Source organism: Procambarus clarkii, chromosome 73 (assembly GCF_040958095.1).
Source record: "Procambarus clarkii isolate CNS0578487 chromosome 73, FALCON_Pclarkii_2.0, whole genome shotgun sequence".
NCBI lineage: Eukaryota > Metazoa > Arthropoda > Malacostraca > Decapoda > Cambaridae > Procambarus > Procambarus clarkii.
The window spans coordinates 21,861,751-21,878,109 of record NC_091222.1 but is presented as its reverse complement, the minus strand read 5'-3'; the positions used below and the strand labels follow the sequence as shown (position 1 = coordinate 21,878,109).

Genomic DNA, 16,359 nt, shown 5'->3' with positions numbered 1-16,359 from the left:
TAATGGACCTTTTCCCTAGTCTTAGTACGATATAACTGAAAAAACCTTTAGGATTTGTCTTTGCTTGCCCTGCTATACGAACTTCATAGTTTCTTTTTGCTTTCCTTATCTCTTTTTTAACATTTCTAACCAGTTGTACGAATTCCTGTTCTAAAGTGACCTCCCCATTTTTAATCCTTTTGTACCAAGCTCTCTTTTTACCTATAAGGTTCTTCAAATTCTTTGTTATCCACTTTGGGTCATTAGTATTCGATCTATTCAATTTGTATGGTATACTACGTTCCTGTGCTTTGTTTAGAATATTCTTAAATAAGTTATATATTGAATCCACATCGAAATTACGTCACCTATCGCTGGGTTCATGCCTCGCTCCAAGACCGGCCTCCACCCAATACCCAAAACTTTCCAATCAATTTGACCCAAACAATTTCTAAGGCTATTAAAATCAGCTTTTCGAAAATCTGGCACTTTAACAGAATTTTCTCCCATAGGTCTATTCCATTCTATGCTAAATCTGATTTCTTTGTGATCACTGTTCCCTAGCTCACTCCCTATTTCGATGTCATTAATTTGTGTTTCCCTGTTAGTTAAATCTAAAATATTATTTTCCTGTGTTGGTTCCTTAATGTGTTGCGTAAGAAAGCAATCGTCAATTAATTCTAGAAAATCTTCTGCTTCACTATTCCCTGTTTTGTTCAACCAGTTTATTCCACTAAAATTAAACTCACCCCATGACGTAAATACTGTTAGATCTAGATGCCCTAGATATTTCATCCCATAGATGCCTTGCTTCCATTCTGTCTAAATTTGGTGGCCTATATATAACTCCTATTATAATATTATTTGCTTTTTCGTATAATTCTATCCAAATAGTTTCTGTGTGTGGCTCAGTTTTGATTCCCTCTTTGAGACTACATTTAAAATTGTCCCTAACATATATGGCTACTCCACCTCCTCGTCTAATATATCTATCTGTGTGAAATAGTTTAAATCCCTTTATTTGATATTCAGCTAATAGTTCTCTATTTTCTACATTCATCCACGTTTCGGTAAGTGCAATAATATCTATTTTTTCTGTGCAGACAAGAGCATTTAATTCGTTAATTTTATTTCTTAGACTTCTACTGTTAGTGTAATATACCCTAAGTGAATTGTTATTTTGAGGCCCTTCTCTTTCCCTGATCATTTTGCCAATTCCTTTCTCCCACAAACACGTACTTTTATTATCTCCTTCCTCCCAATCAATTCCCATACCTCTATCAGCTAACAGTTTAAACCCAAACAAACACCTTTAACCACTTCTTCCAACGAGTTCGCAACAGCAACAACCCCAGGTCTCGATAGATGCACCCCATCACGAGCATACATTTCATTTCTTCCATAGAAGTGTTCCCAGTTGTCTATGAAAGATATTGCATTTGATTTGCAATATCTTTCCAGCCAGCAATTGACCCCAATTGCCCTCGACATCCATTCATTTCCTACTCCCTTTCTTAGAAGAATGCCACATATGATCGGGATTCCTCCCTTGCTCCTAACTAATTCAATGGCTGTCCTAAATCTCTGTATTAGTTCCTCACTCCTAACTCGTCCAACATCATTACCCCCTGCACTAATACAAATAATGGGTTTGTTCCCATTTCCTGTCATAATATCATTCATGTTTCCAACAATATCACCAATTCCAGCTCCCGGATAGCAAACCCTTAATCTGCTCCCCCTATCTCTGGCACAAAATGTTCTGTCTAAATACCTCACCTGGGAATCTCCCACAACCAAAATTCGCTTTGATTTTCCCTTTTCCTTTCGAGCAGTTTGAGGGACCTGCGCTTCAATGCTCCTCGTTACTTTGTCTTTGCCACCTCGTTGAACAACAGGTTCAACACAGCACTCGTCCTCTAATACGTCAAATGCGTTAAAAGTCCTTAGGTGTAGGCTATTAGTTGTCGGTTTTGCCAAGGTCTTCTTAAGACCCCTGTCTTTCACAACTTGCCAAGACGAGGACTTCTTAATACTGGTCTCGTCAGTCCTTCTTAATGAGGTCCCATCAACACTGGCCTCCTCCTTCGTTTCCTCCCGAAGTCTCAGCCGTCGTACCTCCTCCCGCAGGGAATCCATCTCTGCTCTCAGAGCTCCAACCAGACTCACCAAATCTTTTACTAATCCTTCCATAATTGCAATAATAATGTTATTAGAATCGGAGCTCCAGCTAACACAACCTCTCACTGTGACTGCACCTGACTGACTGGTGCACCTGACTGACTGCTTTCGATGTGGATTCAATATATAACTTATTTAAGAATATTCTAAACAAAGCACAGGAACGTAGTATACCATACAAATTGAATAGATCGAATACTAATGACCCAAAGTGGATAACTAAGAATTTGAAGAACCTTATAGGTAAAAAGAGAGCTTGGTACAAAAGGATTAAAAATGGGGAGGTCACTTTAGAACAGGAATTCGTACAACTGGTTAGAAATGTTAAAAAAGAGATAAGGAAAGCAAAAAGAAACTATGAAGTTCGCATAGCAGGGCAAGCAATGACAAATCCTAAAGGTTTTTTTCAGTTATATCGTACTAAGACTAGGGAAAGGATAGGTCCATTAAAAACTGTGACAGGTCAAATAACAGATAGTGATGAAGAGATGAGTAGTATTTTTAATAAATATTTTGTATCTGTATTTACTAAAGAGGAACTTAACAATATGCCTACAGCCGAACAAGTCTATGTGGGTGGGGACGAGGACAGGTTGACGAGTTTAGCAGTTACCAGGGAGGACGTTCTTAAACAAATAGTAAAACTCAAACCAAACAAATCCCCAGGGCTGGATGAAGTGTTTGCCAGGGTGCTTAAGGAATGAAAAGAGGAGCTTTGTGACCCACTGTCAACCATATTTAATAAATCAATAGAGTCAGGCAGAGTGCCAGAGTTTTGGAAAGTTGCTAATGTGATACCAGTTTTTAAGAAAGGAGATAGATCACTTGCGTCTAACTATCGACCAATTAGCCTAACGTCTATTGTGGGAAAGTTACTCGAATCTATAATAGCAAATAAAATTCGTCTTCATCTTGAAAAACATAAATTAATAATTGAGTCGCAACATGGTTTTATAAATGGCAGTTCATGTTTAACAAATTTGTTATCTTTTTATTCTAGCATAGTTGAGGCAGTTCATAGTGGTAAGGATTGTGATGTTGTGTACCTTGACTTTAGCAAAGCTTTTGATACAGTGCCACATGAAAGACTAATTAAAAAGATAGAGTCTCATGGTATTGGGGGTGCTATATTAAGCGGGATTAGGGCATGGCTATACCAAAGGAAACAGAGAGTTAGTATAAATGGAATCAAGTCGGAGTGGGAAAATGTTGTAAGTGGAGTGCCTCAAGGCTCTGTCCTGGGACCTTTGTTGTTTATAATATATATAAATGATTTAGATTCAGGTTTGAGTAGCAACATTTGCAAATTTGCCGATGATACGAAAATCGGTAGGGAAATTAATTCAGAGGACTCATTATCACTTCAAGTTGATCTAGATAGGGTTTTGAAATGGTCAAATGATTGGCAGATGCAGTTTAATGCTGATAAATGTAAAGTTCAGAGGTTAGGTAATGATGATAGAGTTACAAGATACGAGCTAGATGGTGTTGAGATTGCGAAGTCGGATTGCGAAAGGGATCTGGGAGTTATGATTAGTAAGAATTTAAAACAAAAGGATCAATGCATAAATGTTCGTAATAAGGCAAATCGGACACTTGGATTTATTAATCGCAGCGTTAGTAACAAGACACCTGGTGTGGTTCTCAATCTATATCTTGCTCTAGTTAGGCCACATTTAGATTATGCAGTTCAGTTTTGGTCGCCATATTATAGAATGGATATAAATTCACTTGAACGTGTCCAGCGTAGGATGACTAAGTTAATTCCCCAAATTAGAAATCTTTCATATGAAGAAAGATTAACAAAGCTTAAGTTGCATTCACTGGAAAGGCGAAGAGTTAGGGGTGACATGATAGAGGTTTACAAGTGGGTGAATGGACATAACAAAGGGGATATTAATAGGGTATTAAAAGTATCAACACAAGACAGAACACGAAACAATGGGTATAAATTGGATAAGTTTAGATTTAGGAAAGACTTGGGTAAATACTGGTTCAGTAACAGGGTTGTTGATTTGTGGAACCAATTACCGCGTAACGTGCTGGAGGTGGGGTCCCTCGATTGTTTCAAGCGCGGGTTGGACAAGTATATGAGTGGGATTGGGTGGTTATAAATAGGAGCTGCCTCGTATGGGCCAATAGGCCTTCTGCAGTTGAATTGTTCTTATGTTAACACAATACACGGCGTCCCCAACGCCCTCAACACAACACACGGCGTCCCCAACGCCCTCAACACAACACACACGGCGTCCCCCAACACCATTACCACCACAGGCATATGCTTTGCGCCAGAGCGCATCAAAACACCACGAGACGTCACCACCAATAAGTAACCAGATGCCACACACACTCCCTTTTCTCTCGTAATCCGTTAATTACTTGACCAACACTCGTCAGGCATAATTTCTTGTGTAGTGGCCACCCGCCACACTCTACCACCTGCGTTAACATACTTCAACGCTAATGTCTACAATACACCCGGTGTTACAACAACCAGTTATGCTACACATGCTACACCTTGGCGCTACAATGCCAACATTGTCATGCACTATACTACATCCATAATATCAACAGTCAAAACATGCACATTTCACTACAGTAAATACTATGCATTACGCTGGCGTTTAATAAGCCGCTACACGTGCATTACACTACACACCCCGGCGTACAAATGCCAATACACAACCATGCACTACACTTGGCGTCCAAACACCAATACAGAACCATGCACTACTCCCGGTGCCACATGTTACGTACTCCTAGCAGAATACGTATATAAATTTAAAATAATTTTTTTTGTTCTATTATATCATTGCCTGTATATGTACACACATTGTGTTTTTGTAAATTATCGTGTGGTGTGGCAGCGTCAGTGGAGACAGGAGCGCAGTTGCTTTGCACACGTCTAATACCTGTTAAATTCGGGAAAGCTGGACCTGTTCAGTTGGGAGTTCCAGATGTCACTTTTATTTAGTTTAGGTAATTGTTTATTTTCTGTAATTAAACAGGTGGCATTGTACTTATATATTTTGTAAGTAACTATTATCTGTAATTTGCATTCTTGTGTGTTTTGAGAATAAGTGGTTGTTCAATTAGTTTTAAATATTAAAAAGTCCTTAGTTTCCATCCCTCATCCTGGGATGAGGCAGACGGGAGGTGAGAATTTGGGTAGCGACAGAGCGAGAGTTCAGTAGCTTCGGGGGACCAGGAAGAGTAACATGTGGGAGATAAGTCTGTTACTTCTTGTTGTGCCATATTTTATTATACTATATTAGGAGAAGGACAATACCTTTTGTTTGTTGTATAAGTTAACTTGACCATCTGTGTTTTTATATTATACTGTCTTGAATATATATCTATATAATATTTTGTATCTATTCTTCAGTCCTAAAGGAAGATTTTTATTTATGTGCTCATTACTTATCAAGGGGTTATACTGGTGACCCGCTTTAGAGAGCAGCAGTGGTATCCCTAGACGTAATTAAAGCTTGGCTGCTGTAGGGTCACGAGCCGTAACAAACGATAGGTAACAAAGAGTTATGGGGGCCTGTCCGGGAGATATTGTTCCTACTTAACTGTGCTAATCTAACCTTGCCTTCCTAGGTAACATTGTGTCAAGTGTCTGTGTGTTTCTTAAGAACTATTCCATGTGCCAAGCAAGCTTTCCTGTGTGTCAAGTAACAACGTTTCACGATTTTGAGGTAAGTCATCCTATATATTTTGTTTGTGCAGTGAGGCCAAGCGAATTTTCAGTGTGGTGACAATTTTACAGTGAAGTGTAGTGCAGTGCCATTGTTTTAATTATTTTTGTGAATCAAGTGCCAAGTGTTAGTAACGATGGAGGAGAAAGTTGCAGCGTTGGTGGCTCACCCAGACTTTGAAGGGATTCAGAGCCTTAAAAAGACTGAGTTAATACAAATGGCAAATCAGTTGGATTTGACCGCCAACAATAGAATGGTTAAAGCCCAAATATTGAAAGTCATTGTGACACATTTTGTTGAGAATGGAGAGTTAGAGGAAGAAATTCTAGAGGAGTTAAGAGAGGAGTCGAGTGATCAGATGACGTTAAAGCGTCTTGAGTTAGAAGCGCAAATAGCCAATGCTAAGCTTGAAGCTCAAAAAGAACAGAAAATATTAGAGGCTGAAGCTCGTCAAAGAGAGTTTGAAGCTCAAAAGGAACAGAAACAATTAGAGCTTGAAGCTCAAAAAGAACAGAGAATATTAGAACTTGAAGCTCAAAAAGAACAGCAAATATTAGAGGCTGAAGCTCAGCAGAGGGAGCTTGAGACTAGACGTTTAGAAATTGAGGCACAGTTGCAAATAGAAGCCACAAAGAAGCAACAAGCCGAGGAACAAACTAGGCAATTAGAGATTCAACAACAAATGGCTGACACTAACTTCAGGCTTGAATCACAGCGTATGGCAGCTGGGCATGGAAATACTAGTAATGTTTCAATAAATAGTGATAATAATCCCATCAGGACGCATAAGTATATAGAGTTGCCCAAGTTCAATGAGGAGGATCCTGAGGTTTTCTTTGCACATTTTTATAAAATTGCCATCAGTATGAACTGGCCAAGGGATCAGTGGGTAGCCATTATGCAGTCTCAATTTAAGGGGCGTAGTCAGGAGGTTTTTACATCCCTACCTGACGCTCATAGCTTTGATTACGAATTTGTAAAGAAAAGCATCTTAAATGCATACCAAATAAATCCAGAGGCACACAGGCAAAAGTTTCGGAACCTAAGGAGGATAAGTGATCAGACAATAGCAGATTTTACTCGTCAGAAGACAAATTTTTGCAACAGATGGTTAAAGTCACTTTCAGTCACTGACTTTGATGCTCTAAAGAATCTTCTTATAATGGAAGAAGTATTGTCATGTCTCCCAGACCAGTTGTCTACTTTTATGGTAGAACAAAAGAATGTAACAGACATTTATGAGCTGTCAAAGCTCGCGGATGAGCATGAGTTGTTGACTAAGGCCCAGTTTACGGCCACTTCACCTAAGTCTAGTCGTAGAGTAAATTATAATGCTCCCCGAACTCCTTATCAAAATCCATCCCGTCCTAGTGCTCCAGTTACTCCCATGAGCTCTTCTCTTACAAAACCTAACCCTGCTACTTCCTTGTCAGGAATGTCAAATAATAATAAGGTTATTTCTAAACCTACAGTTGGTTCCACAGGTGTGTCCACTGTAAGGTCTTGTTCCCATTGTAAGAGAAAAGGCCATGGAATTAATTCCTGTTTTATATTGCACTCTGAGTTACGACCAACTGGTCTCATTTATTGCAGAGGTGTGCAAAATAAACTTACTAATAAACATGTAACTGTAAATCCCAATTGGGTGAAACAGTATTCACCATATATGTCTTCAGGTGAAGTTTTGTGTATTAATGGGAAGTGGAAGCCAGTGGTTATTCTTCGTGATACAGGTGCTTCCCAAACCATAATTTCATCCAGTATTCTTTCTGATGTTGAAAAGAGAGAGACTGGAATGTTTGTTGTTCTTCAGAGTGTTGCAGGATGTAAAACTGTACCTCTAATAGACATTAATTTCAGATCCACCATTACACCAAGTTTATGCACTGTGGGTGTTAGTACACAGTTGCCCATCCCAGGTGTGGATGTTATATTGGGTAATGATGTGGCCATAAATCATGTTGTGGGTGAGATTGATCCCCGTTTGTGTAAACAGCCAGTTGCAGCCCATGTTTATTCTGCCTGTGCTGAAGTTAGTTCTATGAATGAACCTGTTGTAGAAGATGGTTTTGTCCATTCTACCTGTGCTGATGTCAGTACTATTATAAATCCAGTTGTCAGTTCTGATGTTGTTACTCAAGCATTTGTTCCAGTAACCAGTACCCCTTCAGTGGAGAAGTGGGATGTGGTTGTTCCAGATTCCTGTGTGGCCGATTTAGTTGTTGAGAGTAAGCCTGATACTATGACTCTGCTTTATTCCAATAAATTGGGAAAGGATGTCCATGTACCATTGTCTTGCCCGCTCACTACGAACGTTGTGCCAGGAGTTGAGAGAAACTTAAAAGCCACGACTCTGTATTCCAGCCAAGTGAATGGTTTAGGACAAGATGTCGGGTTGGCAGAAGTATTCCCGCTCACTCCAAGTTTAGAATCAGTTGTCGAGAGTAAGTCTGTTGTAGAGGCCCCGCCTCACCCTAGTCAAGGTGATATAATAGGGGAGGAGGTCAAACTACCTGTTACTTGCCCGCTCGTTTCAGATTCCCTTAATTTAAGTGCATTGAGTAGAACTGACCCTAAGATTTCAGAGAGAAGCAAGGAGACAGTCTGTACTGTAGATCCAGTTTTGGAGAGTGTGGGAAAGCAGCCAGAGGATCAGCTTCTGTTGAGTAGATGGAGACCCATTGAGCCTCCCTCTTCAGTTGTCTGTGAGGATGTGACCCAGCTTGGTAGTGATATTATTGATTGTGAGCAGACAGTACTCCAAGCAGCTCCAGAAGTCATGGGAGGAAATTTTGGTAAAATCATTGAGAGTGGTAAAGTAGCATTTGGATCTAAGTTGCGGAGTTGTGATTCTTATTCTATGTGGAGTAAGTATTTCTCATTGTGTACATTGAGTCAGAGTGTGTGTAGGATGTTGAAATCTACTTTTATTCTGCAGGAGCCATTTTCTTGTGAAGTAATGGACTGTGGGACATCTTTGTCAAGCCTTGTGGTTGAGCAGAGAGAGTTTACTCAAGTTGGTTGTGCATCCAGTTCTGAGGAAGTGGTGAGTTATGCTAGAGCAGTGTCTCTATATTCAGATCCAGTTAATTTTGATGCACGAGTGATGAAAGTGTATGTTCCACTCAAGTGTGGTGTTGACTTTCAGAGTCATATTGTGGGTGAAGGATTAAATCATACTGGGGAGCAGATGTTTGAGGCTCCAGGTGTGTATTTCAAGTTGGAGGATAAGGTTATCCTGCCTAGTGTTAATCATTGTGAAGGGTTTCAGATTGTCCTTGGGCGTTTCTCAGGTAATCTGCTGTACATTTTCCAGATGTTAAGACCCTTAAACCTCTTGGTTGATTGGTTGTCATCAGACGTAAATCACTTGGGAAGTGATGGTGAGGGTTGTAAAGTTTTCGGCATGTTTTATTTAGTCTTTTGGAAGACTAGACGGTTGATGAAAGTGTGTGTTGTGTTCAAGTTCACCATCAGGGGGTGTGAACTTGTCTTCGGAGTTTTGATTGAGATATGGTGCCTAGGCATATGCCTGTTTTCTTTCACTGATCGTTATGACAGAGTTATGAGGCAATTGATTTCTGTGTTCCTTATGGATCATCTGAGTCAGTTCGATCAGGTAGTCTTTGCACTTATCTTGGGTTGTATTTCTTGGTTTGAAGGTCAAAGGTTTGCTAAGTCGGTGTCTTGTGTTTTGGAAGGTTCTATGAATGGGAAAGTTTTATACATAATTGTGAGGTTTAATGCTAATTTCTCTAATTTTAGTATCCATTGGGCGAGAGTATGTATTCCACAGAGGATCAAGAGTGATGAAGAGCAGATGTCTGTGTCAGTGCATACCCAGGAGAAGTCCCAAATCTACTCAACATCCAGTCAGCTTCAATTAAGCAGTTCAGCTCCAGAAAAAGGGAGTAATGGAAAATGGAGTCTGTCTTGGAAAACTTCACCATGTGGAAAAGGGATCACATGGAAATACGGAACTGATCTTGGAGAAATAGTAGAAACAAATGAAAAGCTAAATTGCCATGATAACTGTGTGAAAGCAGCTACCTTTATTGACAATTCTATTCATGCTACTAATGATACTGTTGTAGATAGGAGTGTGAAATATGATCTGAAACAAAGTGAAATAAATGAGATAGTACCTTGGAGAGATAAATTTGCATACTCCAGTGACACATATGTAGAACATAGTCATAAGACTGAAATTTCTGAGTTTCCTGTAAGACTATATTTGGCGTGTTTTCATTTTTGTCCAGAAATGTGTTCTTATTACTTTTACATGTTTGGTGTAATTAATACCATAAATCTCAAGTGTCATACATTTTCCTTTAAAAAAATGCCATTGATTTTCAATCTATTGCATTTTTTTTCTTGGAGGTGGAAGTGTTACGTACTCCTAGCAGAATACGTATATAAATTTAAAATAATTTTTTTTGTTCTATTATATCATTGCCTGTATATGTACACACATTGTGTTTTTGTAAATTATCGTGTGGTGTGGCAGCGTCAGTGGAGACAGGAGCGCGGTTGCTTTGCACACGTCTAATACCTGTTAAATTCGGGAAAGCTGGACCTGTTCAGTTGGGAGTTCCAGATGTCACTTTTATTTAGTTTAGGTAATTGTTTATTTTCTGTAATTAAACAGGTGGCATTGTACTTATATATTTTGTAAGTAACTATTATCTGTAATTTGCATTCTTGTGTGTTTTGAGAACAAGTGGTTGTTCAATTAGTTTTAAATATTAAAAAGTCCTTAGTTTCCATCCCTCATCCTGGGATGAGGCAGACGGGAGGTGAGAATTTGGGTAGTGACAGAGCGAGAGTTTAGTAGCTTCGGGGGACCAGGAAGAGTAACATGTGGGAGATAAGTCTGTTACTTCTTGTTGTGCCATATTTTATTATACTATATTAGGAGAAGGACAGTACCTTTTGTTTGTTGTATAAGTTAACTTGACCATCTGTGTTTTTATATTATACTGTCTTGAATATATATCTATATAATATTTTGTATCTATTCTTCAGTCCTAAAGGAAGATTTTTATTTATGTGCTCATTACTTATCAAGGGGTTATACTGGTGACCCGCTTTAGAGAGCAGCAGTGGTATCCCTAGACGTAATTAAAGCTTGGCTGCTGTAGGGTCACGAGCCGTAACGAACGATAGGTAACACCACACACCCCCACCAACGGGACATGCTCCTCGTGTCCCAAGGTAACACTCTCCATAATGCTACCTGCACCCACTAAAAATCTCCATGGCCCTCTCCAGGGTACACTAGATGGCGAACCCCAGACGTCAAATTATGCGTCGCTCGCTATGCCAAGGCGTGCATAATTCACTGCGCCTATTTTCTGTATCTACACCTGACAACGCTGGAACTCGCACAGTACTTTAGGTAATATTTCATTATCCTTAAAATATTCGATTTACACGTTACATGAAATTTAATTAACTTTAAATTACGTAGTTTTCACGCTTAATTTCACCTTAGCAACGGTTTCTCACTATTTCTGCCTTACCAACGATATAAAACAAGCTCCAAGGTGCGGCTCGCTTGGCCCACCCATCGCGTGGCCCACACATGGCCGCACATGGCCCACGCTGGCCCACAATCACCCGCGCTAGTTTACCTCGCCACGCTGTATAATCCGCACTACGAACACTGTATAAACCGCACTACGAACACTGCACTTGTTTTGGATCCCGATGCTTCAGTGGGCAGACTTGCATCTTAGACGTCTCTCGTTGCGGGAATCTGGAAAGAAAGAAATAAACACCACATGTGCCCCACAATGACCTAGTCCCTTTAATTAACTAACTCCTCTGACCTGGTCTCACTTGACCCCTTTTTCCTCCGTCTAGTAACCACCATTCTCACCACAACCCGACGTCTACCATTTCCCGAACATTCCCTCACCAACTAAACCAGAACCACACTTCCTTCATCTCGCACAGTGTTCCAAAATCTGTTTGCGCTGCCACCAAATATGTCGTCTACCAATTCCCTAACATTCCCTCACCAACCAAAACAGGAACACTATGAAGGGACATATCGAAGGTTTTAAACGCCGTCGGGTTTTGTCATTTAATTACAAAGAATAGACTCTGACAAATAATAACATATTAACATACTCTATTAGGTCAATACACTTCCAATACCCATAGACCACTTGACCTCCGCGATCACCACCCACACTCGTAACTTCCGCCTAAGTCCCTAATACGGAATGATTACTACAACGCTCCACACCCGGTTAGTCTTTCATTCAATACTCACATACTGCAGACTTAACTTGGTCACTAAGATCACATCAGGTTCTCGCATAGCTGTCTGCTACACTTCGCTGCTGCCGCAAACGGAGATCCAGAGGACTTCTCAGTTCAACTCCCACAATCAGACTGGCTCCAATCAGCCATCTACCTCAACCATTTCACCCCGCCTCTCAAGGAAGGTATAATCCGATTAACCTTATCTCTAGAAGCGGTAATCTTGTTCCTAGAAGCCTGAAGAATAATAATTCCTCTTTCCAGGAATTATTAATTTGGCTAAGTAGCTGCGGTCTTAATCCCTTGACCTTTCTTAGATATATGATCCATAGTCTGTCTACTTAACATGTACTTCCAATCATCATTCGTTAAGTGTTGTAGTAATGATCCTCTAGCTAATAATTCCTACTAACTTGTGGATTACAACACCACTCCCCTCCTTAAACACGCATTTGTCCCCATATGCATCATTGCAAAGGTTCCATTAGTGCAAGGACCTGGAGGATGCACCCACTATATATGTACAACTAAAAATTCATCCAATAAGTTCATCATACACACGATGAACTAAATTAAAATTTTCCCGACATGACTCACAACACTTCTCCAACATTTACATTATATTCACATCATAGCACAGGTAAAATAGTCTGTAATAATTTTTCCCATCTCCAACAATGCACATATACCTAAATTGCTGACATATAATTACATACAAACATAACCATAAAATTACATGGACCAGAATGCTGGCATTTAACAGAAATGACACTAGTCATTAATATATAAACAACACATATATATCTAAGGTTCTTCATCCTTAGTAACAAGTTAATAATAATTTAACATCTTGCCCTGTACTGTTGACATAAGGGCTTACAATGATCACACAATGTTTCACTGGCCTCCTCCACAATTGGCAGCATTACTTCTCTTGTCTTCGTGTCCCATGGTTGCTAGGTCATAGATCCTCCATGACCCAGACAAAACCCAGGCTGTCCAGCCTGGTGAATGTTGTCAATGTCCCATCGTTGCTCTGAGCTAACGTGATCCTGGCCTCCAGAGCAACGGAGATTCCTACCCCAGGGTCATGTTCCCTCGGGTCTGTGCTGACGTCTCGTTCCAGAGCACCAACCCCAGAACGCTGTAGATACCTCCCAGCTCTCTGGTCATCCTTCCTTGCTGTGCTCACCACAGCTGTAGCACATTACTCTAGGCCCATCTGCCCAGAGTGTGTCCACCTGTATTCACACCTTCCTGACCGCTGTACCTGCAAAATATTCCCTCGGAGCCCCCTGGCTCGATCCCATTATTACATAACCCCCTCGGCTCCTTACTCTCTCCCCGTATATAGCCTGAGCGCAGCTGCAAAATCATTGCAGCTATCCCCTTATCCCTGCTTTGATGTCAGGGGGCGAATTTCGCCTATAACGTCACGTTGGCTTCACTTCCTCCCCTTTTTCTTCTAGAATTACTGAGTGTAGCCTCATAGCTTCCCTTCTACTTTACCTGTGACATGTTCTGTGACATGATCCCGGGGGACCTTCTCAAGCCTAACACTCAGTAATGGTGCCGAAGAGGTAATATACAGTATATACATACACATACATTATCACAATAAATACCTCATTAAAATAATTCCACAACTAATGTCACTAAAGCATCATACTGCCACTGGTTCGCCTCTAGCGAGATTCCTGTAACAACTTAATTAATGAGAAATTAGTATATCTACTTAGCTCGCCCACTGCAACCATCAACACCTGAAATTTTGAAATTCTACATTGTAATCTTATCCATAAGACTTATCCACTCCGACTTAATTAATGAAAATTTTTATGAAAAAAAATGAAATTTTATTAGTCTTTTATGAGTCTTGCTAGAGATATCGACTTGGCTCGCCTAGTGCAGCCACCAACTCCTGCAATTATCCACATTTCATCTTATCCATAAGACTTAACCACTCCGACTTAATTAATGAAAATTTTTATTGAAAATAATGAATTTTTATTAGTCTTTTATGAGTCTTGCTAGATATATCGACTTGGCTCGCCTACTGCAGCCACCAACTCCTGCAATTATCCACATTTCATCTTATCCATAAGACTTACCCACTCCGACACACCATCTCCTCTGGTCATCCCAACCACTGATGACCTCATTATAACGCCACACATCCCCACAACCACTTCCTGCGTCCTAACGCACCGACCTTGCTACGCCAATACTCACCTTACCGACCACTACCTGGCGCCCCTGCGCCACCATATACTCCACAACACCATACTCCATACCAGGCGTCCAAACGCCACCACACTACACCACCCAATGGCTTCCCCAACGCTATCAACCCTCGGCGTCTCCAATGCCATCAACACCAAGCACGGCGTCCCCAACGCCCTCAACACAACACACGGCGTCCCCAACGCCCTCAACACAACACACGGCGTCCCCAACGCCCTCAACACAACACACTGCGTCCCCAACGCCCTCAAAACAACACACGGTGTCCCCAACGCCCTCAACACAACACACGGCGTCCCCAACGCCCTCAACACAACACACGGCGTCCCCAACGCCCTCAACACAACGCACGGTGTCCCCAACGCCCTCAACACACACACAGCGTCTTCAACGCCCTCAACACGACACACGGCGTCTTCAACGCCCTCAACACCGTGGGAGGAAATGATGTTGGTCAAGTTAGGAGTGAGGAACTGATTCAGAGGTATAAAACAGCCAAAGAATTAGGAGCAAGGGAGGAATCCCGATCATATGTGGCATTCTTCCAAGAAAGGGAATGGGAAATGAATGGATGTCGAGGGCAATTGGTGTCAATTGCCGGCTGGAAAGATATTGCAAATCAAATGCAATATCTTTCATAGACAACTGGGAACACTTCTATGGAAGAAATGAAATGTATGCTCGTGATGGGGTGCATCTATCGAGAGCTGGGGTTGTTGCTGTTGCGAACTCGTTGGAAGAAGTGGTTAGAGGTGTTTGTTTGGGTTTAAACTGTTAGTAGCTAGAGGTATGGGAATTGATTTGGAGGAAGGAAGTAATAAAAGTATGTGTTTGTGGGAGAAAGAAATTGGCAAAATGATCAGGGAAAGAGAAGGGCCTCAAAATAACAATTCACTTAGGGTATATTACACTAACAGTAGAAGTCTAAGAAATAAAATTAACGAATTAAATGCTCTTGTATGCACAGAAAAAATAGATATTATTGCACTTACGAAACGTGGATGAATGTAGAAAATAGAGAACTATTAGCTGAATATCAAATAAATGGATTTAAACTATTTCACACAGATAGATATATTAGACGAGGAGGTGGAGTAGCCATATATGTTAGGGACAATTTGAAATGTAGTCTCAAAGAGGGAATCAAAACTGAGCCACACACAGAAACTATTTGGATAGAATTAAACGAAAAAGCTAATAATATTATAATAGGAGTTATATATAGGTCACCAAATTTAGACAGAATGGAAGCAAAGCATCTATGGGATGAAATATCTAGAGCATCTAGATCTAACAGTATTTATGTCATGGGTGACTTTAATTTTAGTGGAATAAACTGGTTGAACAAAACAGGGAATAGTGAAGCAGAAGATTTTCTAGAATTAATTGACGATTGCTTTCTTACGCAACACATTAAGGAACCAACACGGGAAAATAATATTTTAGATTTAGTGTTAACTAACAGGGAAACACAAATTAATGACATCGAAATAGGGAGTGAGCTAGGGAACAGTGACCACAAAGAAATCAGATTTAACATAGAATGGAATAGACCTGTAGGAGAAAATTCTGTTAAAGTGCCAGATTTTCGAAAAGCTGATTTTAATAGCCTAAGAAATTTTTTGGGTCAAATTGATTGGAAACCTTGGGTATGGGGTGTGGGCCGGTCTTGGAGCGAGACATGATCCCAGCGATAGGTGACTTAAATGGGGATAACATAAGAACAAAGGCAACTGCAGAAAGCCTGTTGGCCCATACGAGGCAGCTCCTATTTATAACCACCCAATCCCACTCATATACATGTCCAACCCATGCTTGAAACAATCGAGGGACCCCACCTCCACAATGTTACGCGGCAATTGGTTCCACAAATCAACAACCCTGTTACTGAACCAGTATTTACCCAAGTCTTTCCTAAATCTAAACTTATCCAATTTATACCCATTGTTTCGTATTCTGTCTTGTGTTGATACTTTTAATACCC

The 16,359-nt window shown here is 40.5% G+C and overlaps 1 protein-coding gene across 1 annotated transcript; it reads left to right on the top strand.

Annotated features, from left to right (window-relative positions):
* Positions 1-14,459: 14,459 nt before the first annotated feature.
* Positions 14,460-14,852, top strand: LOC138356658 (mucin-5B-like). Its single transcript, XM_069312849.1, has one exon. It carries the CDS (start codon positions 14,460-14,462, stop codon positions 14,850-14,852), a length of 393 nt encoding a protein of 130 aa, XP_069168950.1.
* Positions 14,853-16,359: the final 1,507 nt, after the last annotated feature.

Excerpts from the sequence above, each read along its gene's own strand:
- LOC138356658 (XM_069312849.1), top strand. The coding sequence starts at position 14,460 with ATGGCTTCCCCAACGCTATCAACCCTCGGCGTCTCCAATGCCATCAAC.